The sequence below is a fragment of the Bactrocera dorsalis genome, unplaced genomic scaffold, assembly GCF_023373825.1.
Source record: "Bactrocera dorsalis isolate Fly_Bdor unplaced genomic scaffold, ASM2337382v1 BdCtg016, whole genome shotgun sequence".
In the NCBI taxonomy this organism is placed as follows: domain Eukaryota; kingdom Metazoa; phylum Arthropoda; class Insecta; order Diptera; family Tephritidae; genus Bactrocera; species Bactrocera dorsalis.
The window spans coordinates 178,259-191,897 of record NW_026038067.1 but is presented as its reverse complement, the minus strand read 5'-3'; the positions used below and the strand labels follow the sequence as shown (position 1 = coordinate 191,897).

The 13,639-nt window shown below is 34.4% G+C and overlaps 5 protein-coding genes across 10 annotated transcripts; 2 read left to right on the top strand and 3 right to left on the bottom strand.

The window, feature by feature from the left end:
* The first annotated feature begins 652 nt into the window (after nucleotides 1–652).
* On the top strand, nucleotides 653–4,104 carry Rab7 (ras-related protein Rab-7a). Of its 6 annotated transcripts, none has more exons than XM_011214294.4 (5): nucleotides 653–807; nucleotides 2,479–2,734; nucleotides 2,806–3,024; nucleotides 3,099–3,236; nucleotides 3,293–4,104. In XM_011214294.4, the coding sequence occupies exons 2-5, from the start codon at nucleotides 2,555–2,557 to the stop codon at nucleotides 3,380–3,382; spliced, it is 627 nt and encodes a 208-aa protein (XP_011212596.1). In that variant the 5' UTR covers nucleotides 653–807; nucleotides 2,479–2,554; the 3' UTR covers nucleotides 3,383–4,104.
* LOC105232577 (uncharacterized) lies at nucleotides 3,549–8,350 on the bottom strand. The gene is made up of 9 exons (XM_011214299.4): nucleotides 7,902–8,350; nucleotides 7,233–7,835; nucleotides 6,836–7,177; nucleotides 6,501–6,707; nucleotides 6,289–6,427; nucleotides 5,962–6,219; nucleotides 5,686–5,890; nucleotides 5,525–5,600; nucleotides 3,549–5,462 (listed from the first exon to the last, which is right to left on the bottom strand). The coding sequence occupies exons 1-9, from the start codon at nucleotides 8,148–8,150 to the stop codon at nucleotides 4,485–4,487; spliced, it is 3,057 nt and encodes a 1,018-aa protein (XP_011212601.2). The 5' UTR covers nucleotides 8,151–8,350; the 3' UTR covers nucleotides 3,549–4,484.
* Nucleotides 8,351–8,356: 6 nt separating this feature from the next.
* On the top strand, nucleotides 8,357–12,312 carry LOC105232578 (glutamyl-tRNA(Gln) amidotransferase subunit A, mitochondrial). The gene is made up of 4 exons (XM_011214301.4): nucleotides 8,357–8,497; nucleotides 8,560–8,807; nucleotides 8,866–9,105; nucleotides 11,143–12,312. The coding sequence occupies exons 1-4, from the start codon at nucleotides 8,465–8,467 to the stop codon at nucleotides 12,146–12,148; spliced, it is 1,527 nt and encodes a 508-aa protein (XP_011212603.2). The 5' UTR covers nucleotides 8,357–8,464; the 3' UTR covers nucleotides 12,149–12,312.
* LOC109579182 (NADH dehydrogenase [ubiquinone] 1 beta subcomplex subunit 11, mitochondrial) lies at nucleotides 9,431–10,005 on the bottom strand. The gene has a single exon (XM_011214300.4). The coding sequence runs from the start codon at nucleotides 9,945–9,947 to the stop codon at nucleotides 9,507–9,509; it is 441 nt and encodes a 146-aa protein (XP_011212602.1). The 5' UTR covers nucleotides 9,948–10,005; the 3' UTR covers nucleotides 9,431–9,506.
* Nucleotides 12,176–13,366, bottom strand: LOC105232579 (uncharacterized). Its single transcript, XM_011214302.4, has 4 exons — nucleotides 13,075–13,366; nucleotides 12,764–13,013; nucleotides 12,557–12,703; nucleotides 12,176–12,498 (listed from the first exon to the last, which is right to left on the bottom strand). The coding sequence occupies exons 1-4, from the start codon at nucleotides 13,225–13,227 to the stop codon at nucleotides 12,428–12,430; spliced, it is 621 nt and encodes a 206-aa protein (XP_011212604.2). The 5' UTR covers nucleotides 13,228–13,366; the 3' UTR covers nucleotides 12,176–12,427.
* Nucleotides 13,367–13,639: the final 273 nt, after the last annotated feature.

Below are 13,639 nucleotides of genomic sequence, written 5' to 3'. Positions count from 1 at the left end.
GGAACGGCGGAGAGGCGGCCATGCGATAGTAGTGTTGGCGTTGATGATGATGCTTAGCCAACGCCTGGAATAGTCGTAGGCAGAATCGTGAGACACCATGGCGTTATCCATTGTTTCTATATTGCAAATTTGGTTTATTCTTGGTGGATCCGGCTTGTTGGTCGTAGTTAATTGGTCAGCAGGAATTGAAAGAAATATTTTCAAAAGTGGTTGTTTAAAGAATTGATGGGGTAAGCTCTTGTTGTTGTTTTAAACAGATTAGTTCACTAGCTAGTATATATATTTACATATGGACATATACATACATACATATATGTACATATGTAATATAATAAGTTCGCATTTTCAATTAAAACTGCTGATATACTTGTAATTGCGTCTTTTTTTTGTTTCCGGTTTGGAAGTTAATTTTAATCACTCTCGCCTTCCTTGAATATAAACTTAATTGAACAAGATAATTGAAACACACAATGTGTAGAACGAGTTAAACTATAAATTTTAAAATTCCTTTAAAAATAGTTTGACCCGATAAGAAGACTTGATTAGTTTTCAACAATTGTGCTAAGAAGATGGAGTTATCTATTTCAAGAATTAACAAATAGTATTTAATGCAACCATGCGTATCAAATCGCGCCCTCTATCACATTTATTTTGCAACGAGGAACCAAAAATAAAACCTGGCAACTCGTCTCAAATATTTACTGATATATGACTGTTCTAGTTATAAAAAGTGAAATTTGCTAAATACTTGTTTTAATTTGTGTCCTGGAATTTATGTAATAAATAACTTTCATATCATTTGAAAAAGTATGTTAATCAAATACCTACGGAATCATATATCATAAACTGTAATTAGTGACTCAAACGAGTGAAATTTACAATATTAATATTAATATCAATCGAATAATCTACAATAGCTCATACACAATCCTTTGTTCAAGCGTTTAAATAGTGAGTGATATATGTATGTATGTAGATATATGCGAAATGAATAGTGGATTATTAAGGTGTATTCAAACGAGTAAATTTTCAGGATTTACATTATGTGAAAATATGTCCTTATGAAGAAAAATATTCATTTTTTTGTATTAGGTAATATTGAATAACATTTATATTCTTGATATCAAGTTGCCATTTCAGATGCATTTGCAATGTCTTTGAGAAAACTCGTGAATCTTAATCGCATTTTTATTTGTTTCACTGAAGACTATTTTTTAGATTTCTTTCAATTACGCTTCGCATCTAGTTACAGTTCACCACGAAATTCCAGTGTTGAAAAACACAAAAATATTTATATTGATAATTATTATTGTTTGATAAATTGTAGTCATATAATTTAAAAATCTTTCCTTTTTTATTTCAAGTTTGACTAATGTTTTTGATAACGAATTTTTAATATTCTAGTCCATGTAATGATACAATTGTACATTGCTGTAGCAACACTATTGTTCAACACTTTTTGTTGAAAGTTCACCAATTTTATGTCTACGTCATTCCTTTTACACTCCTTATTCCCCATTGCCCATTTTTATTGGATTTTTTATGTTTGTCATTTCGTCAGTCATTGTCAGTGTATTTATAAAATCGTCACAACTAAATTTAATTTTGTGTAAATTTCTACTGTTGCTGAATATTAGCATTTATCCATTGTTTATAAAATTATACTGCGTACTTCAGCAAAAAGTAAGTTCTGTGTCTTGTGGAATTTAAGACGTAAAGTTTTCAATATTTTGTAAACAATGTTGAAATTCAATTAGAGGCGTAAATGGTGCTATTGTAGATGGAAAACGAAGTACGCGTTAAAAAATAAACGGGTTAGAAAACTGGTTGAAGGGGAGGAAGTCTATAGAGGTGATTACTCAACATGATTGAAAAGAGATTTTTCTTCAAGAAAGAGTTTATTTTGGATTAATAACCCCAGGTCATATTGTTTTAGAAAGCGACATATATAATAAAAAAAAAATCTTACTCCGCTCTGGCCGAACTAGCATCATTCGTGTAAAATTAATTTCAATAATTTAATTAAAATATTAAGGCTCGATATGGTTTAGAAATTTTAAAATATATACATATGCGTAATTGCTAAAATAGTAAGTAAGTTCGCTGTACATACATATATGCGCATACAATAGAGTATGACGAATCCGTCCTTAATTATTAACATATACAAAACAATATTTAGTTTTTTTTTTGTTTTTAAGTTTTCTTTTTTTCAATTTAAGTATATATACCATTATATATGTATGTATGTATGTATATTTAGGACGATTTTCAGCAATAAAATAAATTAGATTTATATAATGTTATCAATATTAGTTAATTGAAGTTTATCATCCCCACTCATTAAGAATATGAATGACATTACAATAACTCATAATTTAGAGGTTCGTAGCAAATTGCAGTAGGGACGGGACGTAATATCGGTTACAGTATAAGACAAAGAAATGTTTATGTAAAGCAATATGATTCTTCTTTCAGGCTTATCATTAACACAGAATTTCAATAACTTCTTAAAGAGCAAAGTTCGACAACAACCACATCGAAATAAGCAGATATGGCAACGCGCAAGAAGTCTTTGCTGAAAGTGATCATACTAGGAGATAGTAGCGTTGGAAAGACCTCACTCATGAATCAATATATAAATAAACGATTCTCAAATCAATACAAGGCAACGATCGGAGCAGATTTCTGTACAAAAGAAGTCATTGCTGACGACCGAGTAGTCACAATGCAAGTACGTGCGCTTAGTAACAAATCTTTAGTTCATTATTTGCACGTTATAATTTTCTATAATTAACTTCTTAGATTTGGGATACTGCTGGACAAGAACGCTTTCAATCTCTGGGTGTGGCCTTCTATCGTGGCGCTGATTGTTGTGTTCTTGTATACGACGTCACTTCACCAAACTCATTCAAAAATCTGGATTCATGGCGTGATGAGTTTTTGATACAGGCCAGTCCAAGAGATCCGGATCACTTTCCTTTCGTGGTGCTCGGAAATAAAGTTGACATGGATAATCGGCAGGTAAACATTCAATTCAATCAATATTAATAACATAAAATAATTAGAGTAAAATTATTATCCTTTGTATCCCTTAGGTATCTACTCGACGAGCTCAACAGTGGTGTCAATCTAAAAATGATATGCCATACTTTGAAACTTCAGCGAAAGACGGCACTAATGTAGAATTGGCATTCCAAACTATTGCCAGAAATGCGCTTGCTCAAGAAGCCGAGGTAAAGATGAAAAGCCCAAGCCACTTCTATATGTTTATACTAATATTTTTTTACAGGTTGAACTGTACAATGAATTTCCTGATCAAATCCGCCTTAACACAGATCGTAACAATCGCAATGGAAACTCTGATAACTGTCAGTGCTAATATAACTATGCTGAATTTAGCAGAATAATGGATTGTATTGAAATGAGCGTAAAAAAATACATATACATAGATATGAATATTCATAACGCGTTCGCGGCTATAAAGAATTCATCAGAAAATAGACGTAAACAAAGATGCAATTGGTATAATATTAAAAGAACGAAAATATTAAAAAAGTAAATATATTTGCATAAAACTGCAACTAAACATAATTTAAATATACATTAAAATATGAATATTATTACTATAATACTACACACAATTATACATATATGAAAAAGATTACGATCTATAATTCAAAGGGGTTATACATTAAGTAAAACAATTTTCAAGAGAAATAAATTAAAATCGAAAAAACTCACACCGTACTAAGAGAAAAACCATTTTTTCAGCTACAAGTTCCGCCAAATAAAAGTGAAGTTAACTTGAACTATTTGTATGGATTACATTACACTCAATCGTTCTAAAGTTCTAAATTGCAATATATGTGCAACTTATTTTTATAATAAAGTTACGTATTTAGATAAATTAATTTTTTTGTTACCGCCACATAGTAAAAAAAACATTGACTTCCAAAAATACTAAGTGTAAGCCATTTTTCAACACATTCAATGTGTACGTTTTATTGAGTATTATAGTGACTTGGTTAATGAAATCGAATATTTAGTTTTCTTTATAAAATATAGTACACTTTTTATTAAAGAAAATTATCTAAACATTTATCTTAGGACTTTTTTGTTTCCCGTGTATGCTGATATGGTTTAAAACTATTTTAGATGCGAGTTTCACCCAACTTTCGGATGTTTCAATATGCGCACATATCTGCAGTTTCCCCATCCCGTTTCTTAAATATATAAACCAGATATAATTAATTTTAAATAAAATAAGTTTTGTAAAAGACAATATTTGAATTAACATAGGATTGATCACTGCATTTGTTTCTTACTGGATAATTCAGTTCTTACTTTCCTAACACAAATACTTGTGTTAAAAATTGAAAGGTCCATATTGATTTCCATTGTTATTATCTTATTACAGTGAAGATTTGTGTATTAGAAATACATATATTAATTGAGTTAAACTAAATTGTAGAACAAAAACATTATTTCCATTCAAATCCATTTCGACAGCGTGTTAGAATTGTTTCGATAATCATTTCAAACCACTCAGTGGAAAATTCCGAGTAATCGGCGGTGTGAAATAACTTAACTTTGGCTTCTGTGGTCAGAGTTGAACACAAATAATAGTTAATAACTGTTTCGGTTAGTTCTGCATGGTAGTTGCGAAGTGACCACTCCAACACGTTTAAGCAATTCGTGTCGTCCAGTAAGCCGACCAACATTTGTTGTAAAAATGTTTCCATTTCGCTTATTATGTAGACACGTGCCATTTCGAATGCTTCAAGTATGGCATTATAATTACCTCTATTCGGTACATTGTATCTTAATTTTTTCGAACGTCGCACAATCAAGTTGAGGAAGTAGCGCAAACCACTCACGGAACATGTACGTAAATGAATTTCACCTTCATTTCGTTCTCGGAAATCACTATTCAACATAGTGTTAAATACTTCGCTGGTATTGCATAGTAGCTCCTTATTAAATTCGACTATCTGCTCAATATCATCAACAGCTGAAATAAGTTGCTCCTTGTTGGCCTCCGATTTTGGGTTATGCTTGTGCACCACAAAACGCATATCACAATTACTGTGCAAGGGCTCAGTTTCGTCATCAGCGAACTCTTCGTATCTTTCATTGGCACGTGCAGCCTCATTACTGCGAGGCACTGAAATGCCAAGGGTATATTTTGACATCGCGGTTAATGCATCGACTGCTTCGGCAGTAAACTCATCACTTTTGCTATTTAAAATGATTTGTAACAAAAGACTAAGTGCATTGCCATCATTTAGAAACTGATACAGTAAGCGTTGACTTCTAATTATGTATGCAACGGTTATGGCAGCACGCTTCTGAGCATACTCATCATCACTGCGTAAGAAGCGCGCTAGCTCCTCTTTCCCATAATTCGATTCGCCAACACATGTTAGCGTCACCAAAAACCCAAATCCATCCTTGTTAACCTACGAAATAATATATACGTTCAGTTTGTGGACAATTATAATTTTTGTTAGAAAAATCAAACCTCTTCACTCTTCGTCAACTGGTAAAGTTGGTGCGCTATACCACTTCGTATAACCTGCGCAAAGAACTGGCTTTCCCTAAAAAACGCCCAAAAATAGTCAAAAGTAATGAGAATATTGCAATCTTGGGTATATACATATGTATATGTAAATTTGAACTTACTGCAAAATATTTGTTAAGGAGCTGGCAAAATTATTGTTTGCACCAAAGATATTGATGGCTTTGATGAGTGTGTTCATGGTTTCCGATTTTCCTAACTCGCCCCGCTTGTTGACTAGCAGTGTAACGCGAAAGAGTAGATTTTCCAAATGGTCCAAGGTACTTCGTGGCATGTTTCCTAATTGTGGGAGCTTCTGATATGGTACATCTACATATATAAATTATAAAATATTTATGAATTCACAGGTGGAGATGCATACCAGTGTTCATAAAACATACCTTGACTCTGTTCATCGTCTTCTTCTTTATCAAGCATGCTGTCTTCAATTGTCTCATTTATTTGACTGGCAATATCTAGCAGCCTCATTATTTCTGAATTATCTGCATTATTGCTATTGGGATTTATAGGGAAATTAGGATTATCAGTAGTTCTAACATTCAATGGCATTGTCTCATTTATTTCAGTTGGCATCGTCTCTTCGTCATCTTCCTCATCGCTGCAAACAGGTGAATAAGTTTCATCGTCGGATGCATCTTCTAAATTAAGAAACATATACATACATACATATCATACAGTTTCGTTAAGGAAATTATGCTCGTATTTACCTTCAGTTTTAAATAAATTGTTACCAACCGGTGACATGCCGCGAGAGCTACACGGGCTGGAAGGTGCATTATACGAACGTGGTGAACTACTGGGAGACTCGCAATCAATCAGGAATGCTTTGTCCTGGACCTTAGTCACCTGTAACCAATAAAGTTCGTAAAATAATAACATATATTTCGCAAAGTATAGTTTCAAATGAGTGAACTCTTACCTTCTTCCTTGTTTCTCTACTTTCTTCCTTAGGTAGTTTACGTTTCTTAGAGCTTTGTTGCTTTTCTTCACGTTTTTTCTTGTGATATTCATCGTCACTGGTTAGGAAAGTGTTCAATTCCTCTATAATGACCGGCACCAGGCCTTCTCTGAGCATTAGGTCCATGCTCATATTATCATATTGGAAATTGTTTAGTAAATACAAAATCTGAAAGGTAATAAGGCACATGTAAAAATCAAATTCTATTAAATAATTTCGTCACATCGAGTTAGAAACACAAATATTTTATGCCTTTATGCGAATAAATGCTAATAATTTTTAATCGAGAAAATAACCTGTGACTTTTCCGTATTTGACTGGGAATCGCGCACCATTGCGATGAGTTTTCGCAAAGCACCAGACCGTCGTATTTTGGAGCGATTGCAAGCATCTGGGGAGAGCATACAGATGATATGAATACAATGTCTTTTCTCACTCTCAGTTAAAGGTCTGGACATATTTTGTGCAACAAGCAGCTCGCAAGCGGCTACAACCGAATCTGCTGAACTTAGCATATGAAAAGCGTCCCATTGCTTTGAGAAATTTGAAATTATTTTCAAAGCCATTCCCCGTTGCGAATTTTCTTCGGTAATAAAAAATGTAATAGGTGCAAAAGTACATCCACTGCTATTTAAAGTCTAAAAATACAAATGTTTAGATATTAAAATTTACTGTGCTTTGAGAGTTTCTTACTTTCCACGCAGAAGGACCAATGGATAGCTCTGCTAAAACTAGCAAGCACTTAAATATTTCACCAGCTAAATCCAAAGCGGCTCTTTCCTCAGGCATTGAGTAATCACCGAGAGCGCGTGGTTGGTTTTTCAACATTTCATGATCGAATATATCACTACGTACACCTTCTAAATTACGCGCTACCTCTTCAAAATACTTTTCGCGATGTTGACTGTTCTTTAAGCCGACAATAACACTTTCGGCATTTTTTAAATTTAACAATTCATCCTGTGGCGTAGGAGGAGTATCTGTTTTCATGATAGCTGTTAAAATACGCAATGTTGTTACGAAACCATTCGCTGCAAGAAAGTGCTGTACAAATTGCTGACTTGGCAACAAGAACCGACAAGCCCGAAAAGCCATAAGACGCGTATTTACATCGCTTGTTTCTGTAATTATTTGACAAACGGCCTGAGCAATGGCGGGACAATGAGCGGTAAGCAATTGACTCGCAAATCCTTTAGCGAGATTACCCAGTAAGCGGCAAGCACGACATTGTATAACTGGATTCGGAATTGATTTCAAGATAGTGGTGAGCGGAAAAGAAACCTTGCAGTTAAGAGCCTAAAAAAACACATTCATTACATTACGATGATACTTTTATGGTTTATGTTTGTAGTTAAACTTTACTTCTCTACAACTTTCTTCATCAGTACAACAGTTTCCAAGTATACTCAAGGCTACTTCTAGAATTTTCTCATGCGGTTTATTTAAAAATCGTACCATAGGTGGTACACCGCCAGCTACTCGGAACAGTACAATACCGTCATGGTCCTTTACTACGTCTGTGCGTAATTTTACCAGACCCTTGATAACTACATTTTTGTCCGTGGAAGTTTTAAGCACGGTCAAAATGTTTTCGACGAGTTCTCGATTCATTTATATTTCAATATCACTTATTTCTCGAATATACTTTTAATGATAATAATTTACAATGTTGCGTGTATTTATTAAAAACGAAAATTCACATATTGTAAAGTTGAGCAGAAAAAATTCACCAAACACGAAAATAGAGATAAACTAAAAACAGAACGCGGAATGAAAGGAGATCATAAAATGACCATCAGCTGTTTTTAAAGAATGCTTTTCATTTTTTTGATTTTGCCTGTTTTGTAGAGTTGATTGCCAGAGTTGTAGAATACCGTCATCTTTGATGGTTGTTTTGGAATTTCCCACCAGTAGTACTAGAAACAATGAAGAGACATCTGCAATTAAGCATTAAACAAGTAAATTTATTAATTTAAACGGTTATAATAGTTTTTTTTTTAATAAAAATATTACTTGCAAGCTTTCGGGTTTCTATGCAGATGGGAGTATTTCGCCTCGCACTGTCGTAGATCACTCTTTGGATGATGCTATCAAATTGAAGCGTTTAAATGCATTTATACGATTATCACCTGAAAAGGCCCTTCATCAAGCTAAGGAGTCCGATCATCGATACGAGAATAAAGAGCAGCTTGGCGTACTCGACGGAGTTCCCATTGCCATAAAAGATAATTTTTGTACTAAAGAACTAACCACAACTTGTGCTTCAAGGTAAATTGTAATGTTTTTTATTTGAAAATATATTTCCATTTATAATTCTATTTACCAGAATGCTTTCAAATTTTGTACCACCTTTTAATGCAACGGTTTGTGAACGTCTGGCAAATGCCGGTGCTGTATTAATCGGAAAAACAAATATGGATCAATTCGCAATGGGTTCCGGTACAGTAGATTCCATTTTCGGGCCATCGAAAAATATTTGGAGTAATGATTTAGTTGATAAATGGCACATTGCTGGTGGAAGCTCTGGAGGTTCAGCAACTGCAGTTGCTGCAGGCATATGTTATGCGTAAGTAAGATATAATACTTTCTCTTAAGTCCATATAAGTAATTATTTAATTTCTACATTAAATTTTATTATATATAAATTTTCCTTTGCTGACTTTTTAATATCAGACAAGCTGTAAGTCGTAATGTATTTATATTTTTCTTTATATATGTACTTTACTACCTGTAAACACAGCCACAAATATTAATTTGTCATTAGATTTCCTACTATACGTTTTTATTCGGTAAAATTGTCTCCACTATATTTTGATTAAGGATACAATTTGCTTGAAAGTATTATTTGAGTTTATTTTTTTAGCAATGCTCTAGCAGCAACACTATCCAAATTACATAACAGCAAAAAGTTTTATTGCCAACACAAATGAATTAGTTTTGCTACAAATTTTAATTACATATACACAATTAAATAATAATTTCCACATCGCCTAATTCTTCGTCCGATGGCAAATTAAATGATGCTGGGTCTACGTAGTTGGGATTTACCAGGTCGACGCCTGCCTGTTCTCGACGACGCAATTCTAGATAAGCTTCACGTTGCGCCCAATCGCGCAGCTGTGGATCAGGCGAATATGACCATAGAAAAGTACCCCATACCAAACAAAGTGTCACTGCTGTGAAAAAACTCAGCTTTGTTGTATTGCGATCATTTGTTTTATCCTTGTAGTCGAATCCATAGCTCACCCAGTTTTTGGGGTTGGGGTTGGCAAAATCCTCTTTACTGCTTGGTGTAATAACTGCTGCAGTGTCATCTTTTTTCTGGGAAGTTTTAATGGAACGCGATAAGCTTAACGCCATGCTACGTTGCAGCATGCTGCGATTAGCCAATCGAATTAACACCGACATTTTTTATTGAAAATTACGTGAAAACTGACAAATTTTATTCAATAATCAGTGTGTTTAGTTATATTTTTTCGCCTTTCAGTACATGACATACGCGACAGAGCATATGTTGGGCAAAGTGACAAATGTCAAATTCAATTAGTGTTGCCAAGATACCGAAAATGTACACATACCAATTAATAAGTATAATGTAGGTTAAATATGTCCTTTAAAATCGCTCGACAAATATGCGCAAAATAACTTTTTATCTAACTTAGATGATTAAGATCCGTTTTCTTAATATATGATTAAGCGCTCAGCCAGAATTTTATTGGCAACGTGTTGCAGAATGATTTTATCAAATATCTGGTTAGCTAAAAATAATAAAAATCAACCGCACAGACGGCGTTCAGACGGGAACTCCTTTGTCGCTCATTATCATTATACATTATGCATATCCGTATTCATATATGCATATTACATACAAAAGGAGTAATAACAGTTAAATTTCTGAATATTATTTAAATATTCCTTTGAAACTGAGCGCTGTTGTAACCATGAAATCAAAGGAGCCGAGCTCATTTCCTACGACAGTTGCGTCTAAGTAACTGGAACGGACCCGGATTTTTATTCGGCCAAGGGTTGTCAACTCGGCACCGTTCATCGAAATTACTTCAGGAATGTTTCCTGCCACTGCAATAACAACAGCATGAACGCCGCGGTCTCTTCGTCGTTCCTTCGCAAAGGAAAACCGCTTTGGTTCTGAACTTGCACATACATACATACATGGTTTTGCGTGTTCTGAATGTATGTTTTTTCAATTTTTATTATCACAATCTTCATTCCAATTCCCACAACGGTCGGATCTACGATGTCGGAATTAACCTGAATTTTATTCGGCCAATGGTTGTTATTTCGAAGCTCTAACCCTGTTTTGACAAGTAAGTAGTAATGAAAAAGGTAATATAACAGACGAAAACTGCTTATCAAAGCATAAAAGTAATCAAAGGGTAGGTGGATGTTTGGCAACGCACCTAGGCCTTTAAGAGTCCCATTGTGAAACCATCTCGACTAAAAACCCCTCTCAGCCTAACATATCCTCACTGTACAACCTGACACCTTGATGATAAGTTTGATAGCATTTAATCACACTTAAGCCATCAATATTCTTACTGCACTCAACATAAATATCATGAAATAAAAACACTTATATTTTTAGCGCTATCGGATCAGACACGGGTGGGTCCACACGCAACCCTGCGGCATACTGTGGCGTTGTTGGTTTGAAGCCCACATATGGCCTTATTTCACGTCATGGCCTCATCCCGTTGGTAAACTCCATGGATGTACCCGGTATTTTCGCACGCAATGTTGGTGATTGCCTTGACGTACTAAACGCAATTGCTGGTCCAGATGACAGGGACTCCACAACAATTAGAAAACCATTTCGAAAAATTGATATGTCATTTAATGAGGAGCTTGATCTTCGAAATGTACGTATTGGTATACCGAAAGAATATCATTGCGAAGGGCTCTCCAATGAAGTATTAGAAACATGGATGAAAGTGGCTGATTTGCTGGAAGATAGCGGAGCTCATGTGCATCAAGTTTCACTACCGAACACTTCAGCAAGCATATTCGTATACTCCATATTGAACCAATGTGAAGTTGCGAGTAACATGGCGCGATACGATGGCATCGAGTATGGACATCGTGCCGAAATTGAGAGCAGTACAGAAGAGTTATATGCGAATACAAGAGCCGAAGGTTTTAATACGGTAGTAAAAACACGTATTCTGACTGGAAACTATTTTTTGCTGCGCAAAAACTATCATAAGTACTTTGAAAAGGCACTGCGGGTCCGTAGACTAATTTCCGAAGACTTTAAGCGGGTGTTTGAAACTCCCAAGAATGATGAAAACATAGTAGATGTTTTGCTCACTCCCACCACTTTGACGGATGCACCATTATATAATGACTTTGTATCGCAAAGCAACCGCGATCAATGTGCAGTGCAGGACTTTTGCACACAACCTGCCAATATGGCAGGAATACCAGCTATTTCCATACCAATACGTCTTTCGAAGCGTGGCCTTCCAATTGGCCTGCAATTGATGAGTAAGTCACTAAACGAAGAAATGCTACTACGGGTTGCTGGTTGGATAGAGCAACAAGTAGAATTCGACTGTTTGGCTAATGAACAAATTTATGCTGCTCGCAGTTAAAACGGATACTGATCACTTTGGATCACTATGGATTTTATATTTATTTAATTAGTTTTTCAATTTAATAGGCTCCGAAATATTTATTTGTTTCATAAATAGCTCCGTTAAGCAAGAAATAAATATAATAAAATCTGCAAGTGCTTTAATATTGTGATTTTAACTAACCGTTGCGTTTTACTTGGAAAACAACATAATTAATTATTTTGTTGAACAAAGTTATTATTAGTTGTTTTGTTAAACCCTGTATTATATATACGAACTATTATTTTGGAGGTCTAATCATAGTACTGTATTATGTTTAGCTTGCCTGTTGGACTTTTGCCGTTGTATTGTATGGGACTGTAACGAAACTAAAAAGGAATACAGCTTTTGTAGTAAAAAGAAGATAAAATCTTCGTTACTACCAACCTTTCCGAAGTCTTCTCAATGCCTCCAAATGCCCATTATGTACACTGCGATTCAATCGGAACGTTCCAGCCGCGCCCTGGCCAGTTATTTGTTGAAACTTGCCAGTTTTAATGCTAAAAGCAATGTAGCGTGATACTTGTTTTAAAGCTGAAATTATTTTGAAATCTTTAAAGAATCTACTTATAAAACAATCTGCTCAAGACGCACTTCTGTAAGAGTTATAAGGTTGTTCTTCCCTCAATGACTTTTTTACGGCGTACAATGAGACGCCGCTCTTCTTTCCAAAGGTGTGCGAAAATATATATCCGTCGATTATATTATGCAGCTTTATTTGAGATTTCGAAATGTTTAAATTATTAAATGTAGCGGAGATGTTATCCGATGTTCCTCCTTCTACCTGATTAAGTCGTATCGTGGAATCCTGCCCCACATTACTCATATTAACCAAAACTGAACGCTGAAATTTTGGTAACAATTGTCTGCACATATTAGTAGTAACAATAAGGGCTTAAGCTTACTTGACTAAGAACATTTCTCTGCCGAAGTATTTTATTATGTTTAGGAGTAGAGTGACCAATATTTCCCATGAAAGTTTTAGTTAATCTACTCTGCATTTGATTTGAGCGAGGAGAAGACTGACAGACATCACGATTGCGTAGTTTATGCACCATTTTGTACGTTGTTTCATCCACATATAAATATTTGTACTTTCCAAAACCAAAAGAAAATATTAATAAACCACTTCAAATGAAAGTGAAAATTTAGCAACTATAACTATTTATTATTGACATATTATTCCGTTATCCACCTACCAACTATACAGGTTTTTGCTTATACATACGTACATATTATATGTATGTAAGGAAATATATGTAAATGTATATAGATAAAAATGAATTGTATTGGGATTTGATTTTATACTATCGCAGTATATTGCTGTAGAGTAGAATAGTTTTGTTCGCCTAACGCTTATTTGTAACACCTAAACATACATATATAAATGTAGATAGTTGTAGTATATGTATACATATATATGTATGTATGCATGTAAATGGTTAGAATAAAATAGGTATTGCTGATGGC

Bases quoted from the DNA above. Each gene is read 5' to 3' on its own strand.
- LOC105232579 (XM_011214302.4), bottom strand. From the start codon at position 13,227: ATGGTGCATAAACTACGCAATCGTGATGTCTGTCAGTCTTCTCCTCGC. The intron at 12,704-12,763 runs GTGCGTCTTGAG...AAATAATTTCAG, and splicing joins ACCTTATAACTCTTACAGAA to CTTTAAAACAAGTATCACGC. The intron at 12,499-12,556 runs GTTGGTAGTAAC...ATTCCTTTTTAG, and splicing joins ATTGAGAAGACTTCGGAAAG to TTTCGTTACAGTCCCATACA.
- LOC105232577 (XM_011214299.4), bottom strand. From the start codon at position 8,150: ATGAATCGAGAACTCGTCGAAAACATTTTGACCGTGCTTAAAACTTCC. The intron at 6,428-6,500 runs GTAAGAGTTCAC...TATTGGTTACAG, and splicing joins GTAGAGAAACAAGGAAGAAG to GTGACTAAGGTCCAGGACAA. The intron at 5,463-5,524 runs GTTTGATTTTTC...ATTATTTCGTAG, and splicing joins AGTTGACGAAGAGTGAAGAG to GTTAACAAGGATGGATTTGG.
- Rab7 (XM_011214294.4), top strand. From the start codon at position 2,555: ATGGCAACGCGCAAGAAGTCTTTGCTGAAAGTGATCATACTAGGAGAT. The intron at 2,735-2,805 runs GTACGTGCGCTT...TTAACTTCTTAG, and splicing joins ACCGAGTAGTCACAATGCAA to ATTTGGGATACTGCTGGACA. The intron at 3,025-3,098 runs GTAAACATTCAA...TGTATCCCTTAG, and splicing joins TTGACATGGATAATCGGCAG to GTATCTACTCGACGAGCTCA.
- LOC109579182 (XM_011214300.4), bottom strand. From the start codon at position 9,947: ATGTCGGTGTTAATTCGATTGGCTAATCGCAGCATGCTGCAACGTAGC.
- LOC105232578 (XM_011214301.4), top strand. From the start codon at position 8,465: ATGAAGAGACATCTGCAATTAAGCATTAAACAA. The intron at 8,498-8,559 runs GTAAATTTATTA...ATTACTTGCAAG, and splicing joins TGCAATTAAGCATTAAACAA to CTTTCGGGTTTCTATGCAGA. The intron at 8,808-8,865 runs GTAAATTGTAAT...TCTATTTACCAG, and splicing joins ACCACAACTTGTGCTTCAAG to AATGCTTTCAAATTTTGTAC.